The following is a 15,252-nucleotide window of genomic DNA, read 5'->3' as shown; positions in this document are numbered from 1 at the left end:
GAGAAAAATTCATGCGACTGCGCGTGACGAATATTAAAAATACCGTCTCTTGTGGACGCCTTCCCATGTGGGTATCGGTCCCAATGAGCAGGTGGATGCCCTTGCTAAAGCCGCATCCACTGATGCAGTGGCTCCTCTGTATGTCCTGCCTCCGGATACTCTTACTATTCGTCGCCGGTGCTCGTCTGCCCTTCTCCGGATGTGGCGGGGCGCTTGGGCTGATGCTCCGACAGGCCGTTTCCTCTTCTCCTTGCAGGATTTCCCGGCCCGTTCGTTGGTCTGAGGCTGTCATCTGGGCAGGTCCCAGGAACGCCTACTGTCGTTGGCTCGTGTTGATCGTTTTCCGGTTCCCGCGGTATTGTGTCGTTTCGGTGTACGCTCCTCCTCCCTTTGTCCGATCTGCCAGGTAGAGGGAGATTTGGCTCATTTTGCTTTATTCTGCCCCGGTTCAGCGGTTTCCCGCTTGGAGTTTCGGAACGCCTTTCGGCGGGTTGGCATACCACCTCCTTTGGAAACACCCTGACCTCTCTATTATCGTCCTCCGCTCTCCCGGAAGGTAGCTCCCGACCGGGATACTTCCGCCTGCTGTCGGGATTTTTGCGATCCCTTCAGCGCTTCTAACGTTGTTGCCGCTATATAATTGTCTGTGATGTTTCTTTGTTGTGTTGGTGTCTAAGGCTCTAGCCGATATACCGTGTGACTCTAAAAAAAAAAAAAAAAAAAAAAACAGATAAACTTGTCGTCTGCTTGTTGGTAAAAGTAGTTTATCGTTCGTTGGTATTGGTTGTACAATTGTTGTTTGGACAGGAAAATGTAAACAAGTAAAGTAATTTGTTGTTCGTTTTAAAGTTTAGTTTAAATGTTGATTACATTGTAAGTAATTAATTTTTAGGCTAAATTTCACTGCAATAAGTGAAAACCTATTCTAATACTTGAATACTTCGCCCACTTCCCAAAGGCTTACTGGTAAGTCCTCAATAGTCTAGGCTTTGAAAAAAATAAATGCAATTCCATAATTTTTTGGGGATTTACTTTAACAGGTGTGTTTAAAGGGCTTCTGATTTATCAGTACAGATTAAAATGGCAACCCTTGAAAAATTAATGAAAGCCTTTGAGGTTTTGAAAGTACATCCGAATACATTTGTTGATGATGGTCAGAGTACGAAGTCTGTATTACATTGTCTTACAAATTGTACATTTATAAAATATCAATGGTTTAAATATGTATCTTAACTTTTAGGAAGAAAGATGTGCCAGTGAGCAAAAAAGATAAAATTACGCAGTGTAGTATGATAGCGGATGCAATTTGCTCCCAAAATCTAAGGTTGATGTAAATCACCGAGAAAATTCCTTAGTTAAATATATGTTAATGACCATTTATTGACTAATTTTCTGACTGCTTTTAGATCTGTGTCAGATTTCCCAAAGTATCTTGGAATTGCAATGGAAACATTCCTAACATTTTGTGATGATGAAGATTCTGACATAAGAATGGTGGCTGACGAATGTTTGAATAAAACAATAAAGGTTTTAACACACTCAATTTTCTATTTTGTTCTTATTTTTCTAAAATATTTTTTTCTTCAGTCCCTGCTAGAATCACATTTAGGACGGTTACAAGTGGAATTATATAAAGAGATTAAAAAAGAAACTTCCGCTAGACGATTAAGAGCTGCTCTCAGTCGTTTTGCTGATTTGTGCCATTTAATACGTCCTCAAAAATGCAGGTTAATTGCACATTCTAGTTGTAATAATCTATGTCAGTGTGTTATTTCATTCTTTACTGATTAATTTTTTTCCAAAGAGCTTATACTGTCAACCTGATTCCGTGTCTCACAAAAATTTGTCACTATAAAGAAGAATCTGTTCAAGAAACGCTTTCTGTGGCCATTAGTAAAATAACGCCTGTCCTTGGCAAATTCACAAATGATGGCGAAATTAAAATGTTACTGAAAGCATTTCTGCCAAATTTAAGCTCTGAATCGGCTGTGACCAGGAGAACGGCTGCTACTTCACTTGTAACAATCTCTCATCATTCCAGAAAACCTTTGGTCTCATATGTCTGGCTGTTGTCTGCATTACTAGGTTTTCGTTGTTCTTTATTGTCATTTTTAGTATTACTTTATTCATTTGAAAATTATCAAATTGTTTTTAATGCAGATCACTTAATACCAGTAAACCGAGGCCTTTCAGTCTATTTGATTTTGGGAGTTTTACTTTGCTTCCGTCATCTTATTCCACATTTATCAGAGAAATCCGCTCAGCCTACGGTGGTTTTGAGGGGAAGTATCGGAGTTACAATGAAAGAGGAGGAAGTTAATGTACATGAGGATCAGTTAATTCAAGTTTACGAACTATTACTGCATTATACCTCTCACCACCACGACCATAATGTACAAACTGCTGCTTTGGAAGCTTTACAACAACTGTTTAAAACCACACCCCAACCACTCTTAAACATATTGCTTTCTCCGGATGGAATTCAAAACTCGTATATTTATAGCTCAAACTCCCTCAGTGCATCTCGTCTAAGAGCAGATAGTATGTTTTTAAGTTATTTAAATATTTATTAATAGATGATAACATATAGATATAATTTTTGTCATTAAAAAAGGTCAAATTCTTCCCACACCTTCAACTGACGAGGATGAGGCAACTTTAGATGATGAACCCTTTTCAGTGGATTTGGGTACCAATTCACAAACTGGTTGGTATAATATGTTTCCACTATAATTATGCCTTATTGTAATTTTGTTTTAAAATTTTTTCAGAAGAAAATTTGGCCAATAGTTACGAAACTCTCCCAATTGTGGATTCAGGACCTGCCACTGAAGAATTCCAACATGATTCTCGCAGTTGCGCTTCCTTTGATGGGGATGATTTTTCAGATTATTCAACAAATGTTGGCCAAAATTTGGATGGCCGGTGGTCTCCATTTACTTCTCCCGGTAGCTTTTAAGATTTTAACTTCTATTTCAAAAGTATAATTCAACAATTTTATTTTTTTAAGGTGTTCATTCAAAATTATCCTTGAAGAAACTCCCTACCCAGCTGAAATCGGCTTCGAGTGAAGAAAAACTGTTAGAATTTGAAGATTCTCAAGAAGTGATTTCTGGTGCCTCTTCTCCTGGCTTAAATGCTGTTTTCAAAGTAAATAGTTAAATACCTCTTTTTAACATTAGCTTGGTTTTAAATGTTCCCTTTTTTCAATAGGTTGGAAATATTGGGACATTTACTGATAGCAATGTTCCTTTGTGTTACTGCGCCCGTTTGTTAGGCAGCTCCTTTTTACTAACTGGAGGTCAGGGAGGATTAATGCCTGATCGCAATGCCAGAGTTAGTATTAAAGCCCTGGCTGTTAGCTGCTTATCGGGTATTTTAAATCTTTATCCAAAGGCATTTTTCCTTGATCTTGATTGTTCTGTGAATGATCAGTTTTTAATCCAAGGTAAAGTTGTTGCCTGACAAAATTTGTATAACTAATTATGAATTTATGAATTTATGTGTTTTAAATTCAGAGCGAGCCCAAAAAGTTTGGGATGTTATGCATTATATTCATCATCACGATCCCCATTTAAGGGGACATACTGCTTTGTTTTTGGGTTCCTTGCTTAAATATGGCTTGCGAGAAGCTGATGGTTCTTGGGAAAAATGGGCCAGAACATTGACTTCTTCCATTGGTAAATTTTATTAATATCATCAAAAGAGCAGCTGTATAATTTTTTCCGGAAATTTGGATTTTTGTGTTTTATTTGAAATTCACATTTAGATACACCATCATTAGAAACTATTCTCATGAGTCTTGTTAAGGTAACTCAGGATGAATCTTCAGTAGCTACGAGACTTGGCCTATCGGCATTGAAACTTTGTTTGAAAACTATTTTGAGTTTGGCTCCTGCCTATATGGGTCTTAAGCTCTTAGAAGTGCTTCTTGGCCTGAAAGACAATCCATATTGGTTAGTCAAGGTTGAATTAATGGAACTTGTCTGTGAAGTTCCATTTGCAATTGTGAATCAGATGCAAAGTTCCATTCAATCCCATCATCATCACCACCACTACCGTGACCAAAGTACTCAGTCAATGGGGCATTTGCAACCCAAAACACCATCCTATCAAGACCGGTTTGTTAATGAAGTTTTGATGCATCTATTAAGTGATGAAGATTTTAGAGTTCGGCAAGCAGCAGCTAGTTCCATAGTCAAGTAAATTAATTTTTATACATGTTATTGTACAATCTTCATCTGCTAACTCCTGCCTTTTTTGTAGAGTTATACCAAATTTATTTTTTGCCATTGATCATGCTCATCATGACCCGGTTGTCGCTATTGCTCGTCAGGAAATGGACAAGTTTTTGAATGTCAGTCTACATGATCATGTTAACAAAGGACTTGATCAGCCCTTAGTTCATGGATTGGTTAAGCCATTTGATCTTCATGATTATCCTCCTACTGATGCTGAAGTACAAGGAGCCCTGTCCAGAGTCTTATCGGAGCTAGTTGCTTTATTATACACATCAACCAATAAGTTTCTAACTGTGAGTTCCTTATTAAAAATTTTACTCTAATAATACTATAACAGATATTTTAAATAAAATTAAGTTTGGTTGCTGTCACACCTTGTCTGAACTGTCAACTGAATATTCACCTACAGTATATCCATTGGCATGGTCCTATATTGTTGCTGATCAAATGTCGAATGCCAAATCCACTATAAAGGAGTATGTTTTTAAATATAAACCCTCCTTTTTATTTTCCCTTTTTTTAATACTTAATACTTCTATTAGCTCAAATTTGTTGCACGATACACCAGAACCCTTGCAAGAATCTGACCTTCTATTCCATTTGTTGGTTCTCGTAACAAATACTCCTATTGCTCTGGATCTGCTAACTCATCAACACATTCTTCATCTTGTTGGAAACATTTTAGCTGGTACTTGTTACTCTAAAATTCAAGCTCAAATGAAAACTTTCGAAGGATCGACTGAGGAGTCAAAGTGGACTGTTTCAAAAGATGCTGCATTATCTAAAGTTGTGGAAAAACTACTCGGTCATCTGATTCGGTTAGGATAAATTTTATAACTTTTTCTGACTATTTTTTCTAATAATGGACTATTTAGACTACTGAATATGTTCACTTTGGTCATTGAGGAACAAGTTCCCATTCATCAAACAAAATCAAGCTTACCATCACTTCCAAATGCTCCAAACTTGAGTCCCATGAAAAGAAATAAAAGCAAAAATAAGGAAGAACCACTTTCTGGCATTTCGCATGGACCAAGCTTAGCTAGTTTCAAAGGGTCTCCTCATAGACAAGCATCTCATGATAAAAACAGTGACAATTTGGATAGGGATAAACTTTTGGGCTCTTCAATTGGAAGTAAAGGAAGCGGAACATCCCTTCTTGGTCATTTTGTTCCACAGCCTCTATATGTGAAACTTTATGACCTGCTTAAAGCGACACATTCTAGTTATAAGGTGATATATCTGGAATTGGTTTAAATGGTTAAATACTTAGTTCTTGAAAGAAATTGACATTTTTAGATATCAATGGACTTTGGCTCTGTAGATAAATTTCGTGGGCTTTTAAAAACCACACTAGATGTACTTTCTCAAATTCTAGAAGTTTTTACATTAGAAGAAATGGGAAGTCACGCTGAAGAACTCCTGACATATTCCAAATCTGTGATGTCAATGGAACCTTGTTCCGCAATTAAATGTGTTCGACAAGTACGAGATTAATGCTTTCCCATATTCTACTCATTTTTTTCTACAATTTTTTTATGACTTTATTTTTAACTCAGCTGCTAAAGTGTTTGTTTGGTAATAATTTGCTGTCACTCTGGGAAGAACCTCAAAACAACAACAAAAGTACAACTGTTGGAAGAAAACCAGGTCGAGCTACTAGACTCTCAACGACAGTCAATAATAACGCTGCTGGACTTTATCACACATGCTTTACATCACCTTACGCTTTATTGACACAATCAATAACAGCTAGCAGTCTCAAAATGAACACTTTAAATACTGATGCTGATTTAGGAAGGTATGTTGTCCATATTTTTTAACTTTGGGTGGATAACTGGCTAAATTTAAACATAGTTGGCTCAGTTGGATGAGGAAACGAAGTGAAAGGAAGCTAGCTAGTTCACTGAAAACTGGAAGCAAGTCTGATGTTTCATCATTAGCTGCACATATCCGATTATTCGAACCAGTTGTTATAAAGGTACCATTTAATATATATATATATTTAAGTATTTTTCCTAAAATTTTTATCCATATTATTTAATTAGGCATTGAAGCTTTACACTATTGCAAGCAGTGTAAATTTACAATGCGAAGTTCTTCATATTTTGGCCCAATTGGTTCAACTTAGAGTTAATTACTGCTTGCTTGATTCAGATGAAATTTTCATAAATTTTGTGATAAAACAGTTTGAATATATTGAAGAAGGACAAATATCGTATGTCATTGTAATTTTATTTTTAAATGGAACTCTTCTCATAATTACGGTTTCATTTTCTAGACAATTGGATATCTTAATACCAAGTATTTTCTGTTTTTTGGTGTTATTATCCTACGAGCGTTATCACTCAAAATCAATCGTGAGTGTGTCAAAAATTATTCAATTATGTGATGGATTGATAGCGAGTGGCCAACCTCCCCAAATTTGTGGTATGTTTTATAGAAAAGTAGAATTTTAGTTACTCATTATTTCAGCAATGAATGATATTTGTTTGTACCTATCAGCTATTCCAGCATTAAGACCAATTGTAGAAGATTTATTTCTTTTACGGGGGTCAAACAAACTTGATTCAGGGAAAGAATTGGATGCGCAAAGAGAAGTTATCGTTTCAGTTCTACTTCGATTTGTCCAATACCCTGAGGTATAGATTTTATATTGTTGTTATATCGGGTTAATTTGACCACATAAGTTTTCTTTAAGGTATTGGACATGTTTCTGCTAATAATTCACCAGTGTTTTAAAGAGGGAGAAGACAGATGGAAGAAGTTATCTCGTTTGGTCGTAGATACTGTTCTTCCTCTTTTAGCTCGCCAGCAAATTCATTTAGATAACCAAAAAGCTTTGGATACTCTCCATCAGTTATTTGACGCAGTAGCTCCCAGTGTTTTTCGACCAGTCGATATTTTGTTGAAAGTTTTGTTTGCTACTCCTCAAGATTTGGTAAGATATAATTATTTTAATTTTGAAGTTACTGTATTTCGCGAGCCATCAACTAAAAAACGCCCTTTCACGATTGTTTGTTGGAAAAAAGATCCATACACAAATTTTAAACTATTAAAAGATCTTTGCACGCGTTTTTGACCACGCTCTGTACTATCAGAAGCGTTTTGAGTACTAATGACTGCATAGTAATAGTAGCCAATAGCAAATGCTCTACCATTTTGCAATCCCGCGATTCTAGATCCTTTTATTGTGTATGATTTAAATGAAATTTTTTATTTATAGAGAAATCTTAGCAATCTGCAGCGTTGGATGTGCTTAATTTTGAGTTTATTGAGAGTTTTATTGGTGCAAGCTAAAGAAGAGGTTGCATTATCTCGTTTGGGAGATTTAGGTCTTCCTATGACAATTCCTAAGTACAGTGCTAAAATGCTGGAGCCTGTTCTTCCTTTACCAGTTCCTGTATTTGCTGATCCACTTCACGGCAATCCTCACCCAGAGTACACCATTGCTCGGTATGAAACTGAATTTTTATTCAATTTTAATTTTTTTTTCGTAATTGCACCTTTTTTTATAGATTTCTTTTCCAAGTGGTTGGTGTACTAGCCGAAGCTATACATGCTCATACTTTTTCGCCACTTTTGAGACATTGTGATCACCTCTTCCTCTGTCAGCAAATGTCACATTTACTTCTTTACCTTATGCACATGTTTCAGTCTGGTAAATAAGCCCAAATGTCAAAATTTTTCTGCTTACAATTAACACAATAAACAAAATTCCAGGAATATTCCGGAAAGTCACTAATTCGGCTATGACTGTTATGAAGCCTGATAGTTCAAAAATTGATGTAGAATTACCTCCAAATGGCGTTCAAAGCTTCTACACAGTTGAGGAGATCAACCAAGTGTTTCTGGATATAGCTCCATTATATCCAACATTAGTTTTACAATGGTGCAACATTTTAATTCTACTTAATTATGAAAACCAAAGTTATTGGATTCAAATTTTGAGAACAGTTGTGAGAAGGCCTGCTCCATCCTCTCCAAGTCCCAAGTAAATTATATTTGATTCATTAAGTTCCTGAGATATATTGGTACTGAGCCTGAATACATTTAAGGTATTTGAGTGAAAAGCTGTCTCAAACACCTAATAGTTACGGCTTGGAAGTTGTCAGAAGAGGTGGCCTAATTTTAATGTGTGATTATGTGGTAATATCAAGGAGTATTATTAGATTTTTTAAACTTAAAATCTTCCATTTGAAAATGTGTGTTATTATAGTGTGAAAATCTCAATGATGCTGAACAAATGACTTGGTTAATTGTAAATCACGTCAGTGATTTGGTCCAATTTTCAAGAGAACCTCCAGTTTTAGATTTTATTAGGTAATGTTTAATTAATATTGGTTAATTATTTATGGGTTAATTGTGCATTTCTTTGGAGTAGTGCAATTCATAGAAATTCAGCTGCAAGTGGTTTATTTGTTCAAGCTATTCAAGCTCGATGTGATGATGTATCAAAGGTATATTTTCAACTGCGAATTTTGATTAAGTTTTTTGCAAAATTTTAAATTTCATGATGTTACAGCCGAGCTTTCTACATCGGACGTTGAAATGCTTGGAAGCTATTCATCTAAGTCAATCTGGAACATTATTAACTCTTATAGTTGATAAGTTTTTGTGCAGTCACAATCTTTCTCTTTCACGAAGCTATGGGCAGCTTGCTTGTCGGCGATTACAGATGCTTTTGGATGAAGTTACTAGAGACCCTAATCAACAGCAACTGCCCATTGAAGATATAGATAAACTGCTAGAGCGTCTAACACCTTCAATTCACAATAGGTATACATACATTTTTATTACAATCTTCAATATTTTGAATTTGCTGTATTTTAGGCACGTTGAACTTGTCAGCCTTTTGAGGCAACTAAGATCTATTATGTCTGGCGTATCTGCATCTTCAAGCCTAGAATTTGAAAGTAGTGAAAAGGATCCAGAGTTAACTGTAGTTAAAATCAATCGCGAGTGGTTCTTGGAGGAAGTGAGGAGTCAATGTTTTAGAAATGGAACATCATTAAAGGAATGTGCTTTACTATTATCCAAGTTATCTTACGAAGATGCCATGGCTATTATGAATTTGAAAGTAAAAAATTATAAATTTACAAACTTTTTATTGAATATCTTTTAATTATCTATATTATAAAATCAGGGTTTTAATATCCCAATTCTTCAACAATGCCTGTTGTTGGGTGCTAAACAAATAACAGTTAGAGATAGCCGACTTCTTCCATCTGCTAGTAATAGTGAATTGTTGTCACCTTCATTACCTGAAGGAACAAATCCAAATGATCCTGAAACACCTCTGTATTCTGCTACAAAAACCACGTTACTTAGCCATGTCTCCCAAATTATTGAATCTCTTCCAAGACCACACCAAGTAATTTATATTTTTAATCGATTTAAAATTTAGAACATAATTGTATTTAATGCATATTAAGGTATTTCTACTTCGAAATGATACATCCACACCAAGAGAGAGCAAGTATCGCGCAAAGTTGACAGAACTTTTTCAGGATACTTTTTTCTGGGACAAACTGTTTCAAGTAGCCGATTCAGTGACTACTTATCTCTTGACATTAAGGAAAATGCCTGGTCACTGGGAAGTTCCCGTGGATAACTTGGAAGAGTTTGCTCGTTTAGGGATTTTGTGCTCTGAGGTTAGTTTTATGGAAATAGTCAAGTTCTCTTAATATATCTTTCTGAACGTGTCTTTTTCTAAAAGGCTGTCTTATGGATGCTGGAAAGCAAGCAAAAAGCGTCATGCGAAAATATTTATTCTGCTCTTAACACATTGGACCTAATATTGAAGAACTCTAGCCTAGCTGCTGTAATTGGCTTGCAAGAAAATATGACTTGGTGTTGTACAGCAATTGCTGCAATTTATAATTTTGTATTGCACTGTAAACAAGAGCTGCCAAATGTACAGTTTCCTGTTGGTAAAGATAACGGTGCTAACCAAGGTAATTATACAATGATTAAGTTTTTTTCAGCTACTTTAAAAAAAAATTGTCTTTTAGAACACATTAAAGCTCAACAAGCCTGTACCCAAGTGGCACAATTAATTCATTGGCTTGAGCAATCAGTAAATGATAGCATTGTGTCATCCATTCCCTCTTTCATCATGAGTCAAATACGTAATTTGATAGCAGGACTTTCTAGAATTCCTTTTGTGAATAGCTTCGCTCGCACCCCACCAATACTATGGGAATTAGGATGGCAACCAGACATCACAGGCGAATTCAAAACAGTTATTCCTCCACCCTCTGGAGAGTCATTACAAGAACGAGATGTCCTGATACAGTATATCTATAGAGTCAATTTGTTGGGATGGACTTCTAGACAACAATTTGAGGAAACGTGGATGTCTTTGTTGACAGTTTTAAGCGCTACTCCCTTAGCTGATAATGAAGCCGAAGATGTAAATTTTATTTTTACAGTTATTTTATATACTTTTGCTCACAATTTTTAATTGGTTTTAAAGGAAGATCAAGAGAGAGTTTTAGCCAGTTGTATGGCTGTTAAGAGCATTACTGCCTTACTACTACAAACTCTATTACTGCCACAAACTGGAAATCCACATAGTAGTGTGTTCCTGAGGCAACCTAGAGACAAACCTCTTGCATTTCTTCATACTAGGTAATTTATTTATCTGTTAGTTTCTCCCACAAAGCACTTAACTTGAAAAACTCTTTGACACAAAATTGTCATAACACATTTCTAAATGAAACACCTATTAACTCTAAATAACCCGTTAAAAGTTTGTTCCACCCTACTTTAACATGTTTAAAGGTGTGGAAAAAAACTTCAAGTGGTTCGAATGCCGTTACATCAGAAGATTTTGGAGCTCTTGGGCTTGAGGTAGATGGTCCTGGTTGTTAACCTTTGTGTACTATGTTTTGCCTTCATTTTCCCCTTCTTTCATTACCTTTCTGCTGCTTATTTATAACATTTATTAGATGGTTTTTTCATTTTATTATGTGTAACCAAACCTTAATGTTGTAATTTTCAACGCAATTCTAATGAAAATATTTCACATTTTAGGGATGATATTCCTGTTTTAGGTTCAAATACAGAAAAGGTGGCAAGTATGGTGTCATATTCAATGGGTCAGGTCAGTTTAACCTGAATTTTTAATAATAAAGGTTTCACACAACTGATTGCGCGGTATACTTAGGTATCTTTGGAATACCTATGTGTTGCAGCAAATCTCTTAGAAGAATTAGTAGAACACGAGAGCTCGTCTTCATCTAGTTCCAGCCCTAGTCATGGTGGTGGGAGTTTATTAGGAGGTGCTGCAAGCTACCACCAAAGAGAACAAAGTTTAGCCGCATCTGGCTTAGACATCCATTCTTGTTTACATTTTCTACTGGATCTATACAGTCAGTGGCTCTCTTCGCAGTCTTGTAGCCGAACACCCCTTGTTTTGTTAACTGAAGTAGCTAGATCAGTAAGCTATGAAATGAGGAAGGACTTTTGATTTGAAATCATTATCACATATTATTTATCATGTTAGGTAGTGATTTTGTCTGATATATTCATGGAAAAAATTCAGTACGAGTGGATGCTCGATGTATTACTTGAACTCCACAGAATTCATCCAGCTGAAGATGAAGTTATCGCTCAGTATTTAATGTATGGTATTTGTAAAGCTGCAGCTGTACTCAATATGGTAAGATCAGTGAATTTTTTTAAGGTATAGAAGAATTTAAAAAAATTATCTCCATGTAGGATCAAGAAATGCTTGAAAAATTGAAGAAAATAGTCGATCTCAGTCTGAAAAGTACCTATCTTCCAACGAGAATCGCTACTCTTTATGGTCTGCTCTATTTATTAGAACAAGGCGGTGGAGATGAATCATATCCCCTGCTGAGTACAGCAATGGACTACCTGAATGTGCACCTGGATCATTCAAATTTGTAAGACCATTTGTGAAGTTGTAATTTATACAAAAAAACGTTTTGCCAATGCTTGGTTATTGATGCCCCAATTTTCAATGACCCAATGTTGAATACTTGATATTCAAAGATATTAATTTAGCATCTGAAATTTTGTGATCAATTCACAAAAACTCCTATTTCTGTTGCATCATATTTTGCACAGTTCTTTATTGTGGAGGCTTTGTGAAACATATTAATTGACAAGTTTTTCAGTTTATTGATAAGCTAGGGCTTAAGGAAAATACCAATTTAGATTAAATTGACCCAATTTTTCTTTTTTCTTTGAAACACTTTGACCTTAACAACTCACCATCTTCCTCACGATACTTCACTGTGTGTTGTTATAGTTGTATAATTATATTAACAAGTTATAGTTTTTCTGTTATATAATTGTGTATTAAGATCAGTTTCAGTATTGAATAATGTTAAGTTTTTAGTTTCTTTAGGGCCAGCAGCACTAACGAAGACCATATACTAATTATGTGGGCGCTAGCTTTTTATATCATTGAAAACTATCAAGATAGGATTGCTGATAATGACTTTGGACAAAAAATGTTTCAGGTACATTGAAAAAGTGGTAAATTGCGGAATTACATGACCTAACCTTTTATTTTAATTGCATAGCTGAGTTTGAATGTATGCAGTGGCTCTGAGGACTCTGTACCAACAAGTGTTTATCTGGCTGTTTTTCATGGCCTAGAGAGATTATTAGTTGCTGACCTACTTAATACAAAAGAAGCAGAGATGGTTGTTAAACTGTCTGTCGATAGGTTGGTTTAAAGTTTTAAAATTTTTAAGTACCTATTAGTTATGGTTTTGCTTTTATTTTATTAATCTGTCAGAATTAAGCAAAGCAGCCCTCCCAGAGCCCTTACTGCTTTAGGGGTTTTATTTTCATCATCATTTTGCAAGGGAACTGCTGGTTTAAAATCATCAGACACAAATCAAAATATTAGTAGTGGTCAAGCAGACCTGACTCCAACGGCAGATCCAGAACAGCTGATTGCAGCCATGGAAAGAGTAACTGCAATTTTTGATAGGTATGGTTTCTAATATATTTTTGCAAGTATAACGATTTTTTAAATTTATATTTAATTGATATAATAGGGTGAAACGAGGATTGCCTTTTGAATCTGAAGTGATAATTCAAGTACTACCAGCCTTTTTGATGGAATTTTTTCCAGCTCAAGATGTTCTTAATAAAGTCATAGGCGAATTTGTATCTAGTCAGCAACCTTATCCCCAATTACTCTCTGGAGTTTTATATCAAGTAATTCATTTAACCAATTGTATGTTGAGTTTGTTATCATTTAAAAATGTACCCAAATGTATGATATAGGTTTTTGAACACTTGCATCATCAACATCAAGAAGAATTAATTCACGACTGGGTTCTTCTATCTTTGTCCAACTTTGCCCAGAGGTCTCCTCTTTCTATGGCTGTGTGGAGTTTAACATGTTGTTTTGTTAGTGCCAGTAACAATACACTTTGTCGATCATTGTAATTATGCTTTTCACTTTACTATTTGAAATGTAACGATTTTTTAGTTGGTAATATTTGTTTCTATTTCTATCAGATTTCCTCATATACAAAATAGAATGGGTTTGATGGAAAGTAGAGATAAGAAGTTATTCTGTTTAGCAGGCTTGGAATTTAGGAATCAAGTAATTATTTTTTTAATAATAATAGCATTATAAATTGTTTTGATTAATATCGTTTGGCAGTTAACTTCTAAAGAACAGAAAGCAAGTTTCAAAGCAACAATTGCTTCTGTGTCACACTTTGGCTCTCCATACACGGACCTTTTAGCTCTATTGTAATTTCAAACTAGTCTTTAAGTTTATTAAATTAATTTAGAAAACTTTCTTTAAAGAGAGGTACCTGATCATCGATATTAAATGGTAGAGAAACCAATATAATTTATCTTTATCCTATTTTGGCTGAATTGTTATTAATTTAAAAAAATTCTAAACATTTTTTTTACTGTTTTCTTGAAAAATAACATTACCAAAGTTAAACAGGAAAGGGACATTTATAAGAAACATTTATTTTAATTACTAATTATTAGGGAAGTCATGTCAGTTTCTAAATGGGTTTCGTTGCTTCGTAAATTCTGATATTGGACAGTGTTTGGTTACTCAAGCGAGCGGGATTTGCTTGATTATTGTTATTCTGTACAGGTTGTAAATAACATGAGGCATGTAAAATTTGTCTTTGCAGCAATTAGGTACTTATTGTGTAGTAAGGGATTTTTAAAAGAAACTATTACGTGTATAAAAGTGATAAAAAATAAAGTTGACTGATAATAAATTTGACTGTTATTTTTATCATAAATCTATTGGCGTTTTCCCATTTGACTGCTCTCCAATGCTCAAGATTCTCCCATCAACATTTCATGCCCATATCAGCTACCATCACTTTCTGTGTGGTTCATGAAATCATAGATTCACCCTAGTTTCGAAATCAGAATGCTTTTGGATTGACAGTTTTGTAACGAAGCGTTTACCTATGGAACGCCAAACCTGACAAAATTCTTATTTCATACTATAGTATACTTTTCTACTATATCTTGTTATTTTGTCTCACAAGCTAGCATACTTTACGCAAACGAGAAAAATTCATACGCGAACTAGCATACTTCGTACGCACGAACGTTTATATTTCATAGGCGCGAACTTGTAAACTTCGTACGCGCGAACTAGCATATACAATATGTAATAATATTATTATTATATACCATATATGTTGTAATATATAATATTATGTTATAATACTTTCAAGTTTAAAAATATTTAAATGGAATTCCTTTGGCTTTAGTTATTGAAGCCTCAGAAATTTGAAATCCGGCCGTAAAGTGGTTAGATTCAAATAACGCGCCAGCTAATGACAGGGAAAGTCGGCGAAAATGCTTCCAAGGAGGATAGGAAGGGAGGCGAAGTAGGAGTGATGAACGCGCCAGCATTCTTGTAAGAAGCTTAGTGCGCGCTCGGTGGGAAAATTTCGGAAAAAATGGCGGCATGATTGCGGCCATTGAGTTGGGAATATTAATCTAGAGGTCCAATCGAAACGTCGGATTT

At 35.2% G+C, this 15,252-nt stretch overlaps 1 protein-coding gene across 5 annotated transcripts; it reads left to right on the top strand.

Moving 5' to 3' along the window:
• Positions 1-791: 791 nt before the first annotated feature.
• htt (huntingtin) lies at positions 792-14,479 on the top strand. Of its 5 annotated transcripts, none has more exons than XM_090154855.1 (49): positions 793-966; positions 1,041-1,166; positions 1,241-1,324; positions 1,407-1,527; positions 1,588-1,727; positions 1,805-2,085; positions 2,161-2,541; positions 2,615-2,707; positions 2,772-2,948; positions 3,011-3,150; positions 3,214-3,448; positions 3,519-3,680; positions 3,770-4,202; positions 4,267-4,534; positions 4,599-4,717; positions 4,784-5,059; positions 5,117-5,474; positions 5,541-5,726; positions 5,801-6,042; positions 6,099-6,222; positions 6,290-6,459; positions 6,523-6,671; positions 6,747-6,883; positions 6,943-7,182; positions 7,468-7,697; positions 7,760-7,902; positions 7,965-8,235; positions 8,300-8,390; positions 8,461-8,564; positions 8,626-8,701; positions 8,767-9,020; positions 9,075-9,321; positions 9,388-9,615; positions 9,677-9,895; positions 9,961-10,198; positions 10,256-10,656; positions 10,720-10,874; positions 11,028-11,096; positions 11,280-11,349; positions 11,413-11,685; positions 11,752-11,907; positions 11,967-12,154; positions 12,613-12,736; positions 12,800-12,945; positions 13,018-13,215; positions 13,283-13,445; positions 13,515-13,675; positions 13,752-13,839; positions 13,900-14,479. In XM_090154855.1, exons 2-49 carry the CDS (start codon positions 1,081-1,083, stop codon positions 13,993-13,995), a joined length of 8,991 nt encoding a protein of 2,996 aa, XP_090010981.1. In that variant the 5' UTR covers positions 793-966; positions 1,041-1,080; the 3' UTR covers positions 13,996-14,479. The 5 variants fall into 5 exon arrangements, with proteins under 5 accessions (XP_090010984.1, XP_090010981.1, XP_090010980.1 ...); XM_090154854.1 differs by having other exon boundaries at positions 1,241-1,330; positions 2,775-2,948; XM_090154857.1 differs by having other exon boundaries at positions 1,241-1,330; positions 12,622-12,736.
• The last annotated feature ends 773 nt before the right edge of the window (positions 14,480-15,252 follow it).

Source organism: Leiobunum rupestre, chromosome 7 (assembly GCF_980474605.1).
Source record: "Leiobunum rupestre chromosome 7, qqLeiRupe1.1.hap1, whole genome shotgun sequence".
Classification (NCBI taxonomy): Eukaryota; Metazoa; Arthropoda; class Arachnida; order Opiliones; family Sclerosomatidae; genus Leiobunum; species Leiobunum rupestre.
The sequence above is the reverse complement of the archived record's forward strand: the minus strand, read 5'-3'. Positions and strand labels throughout refer to the sequence as shown.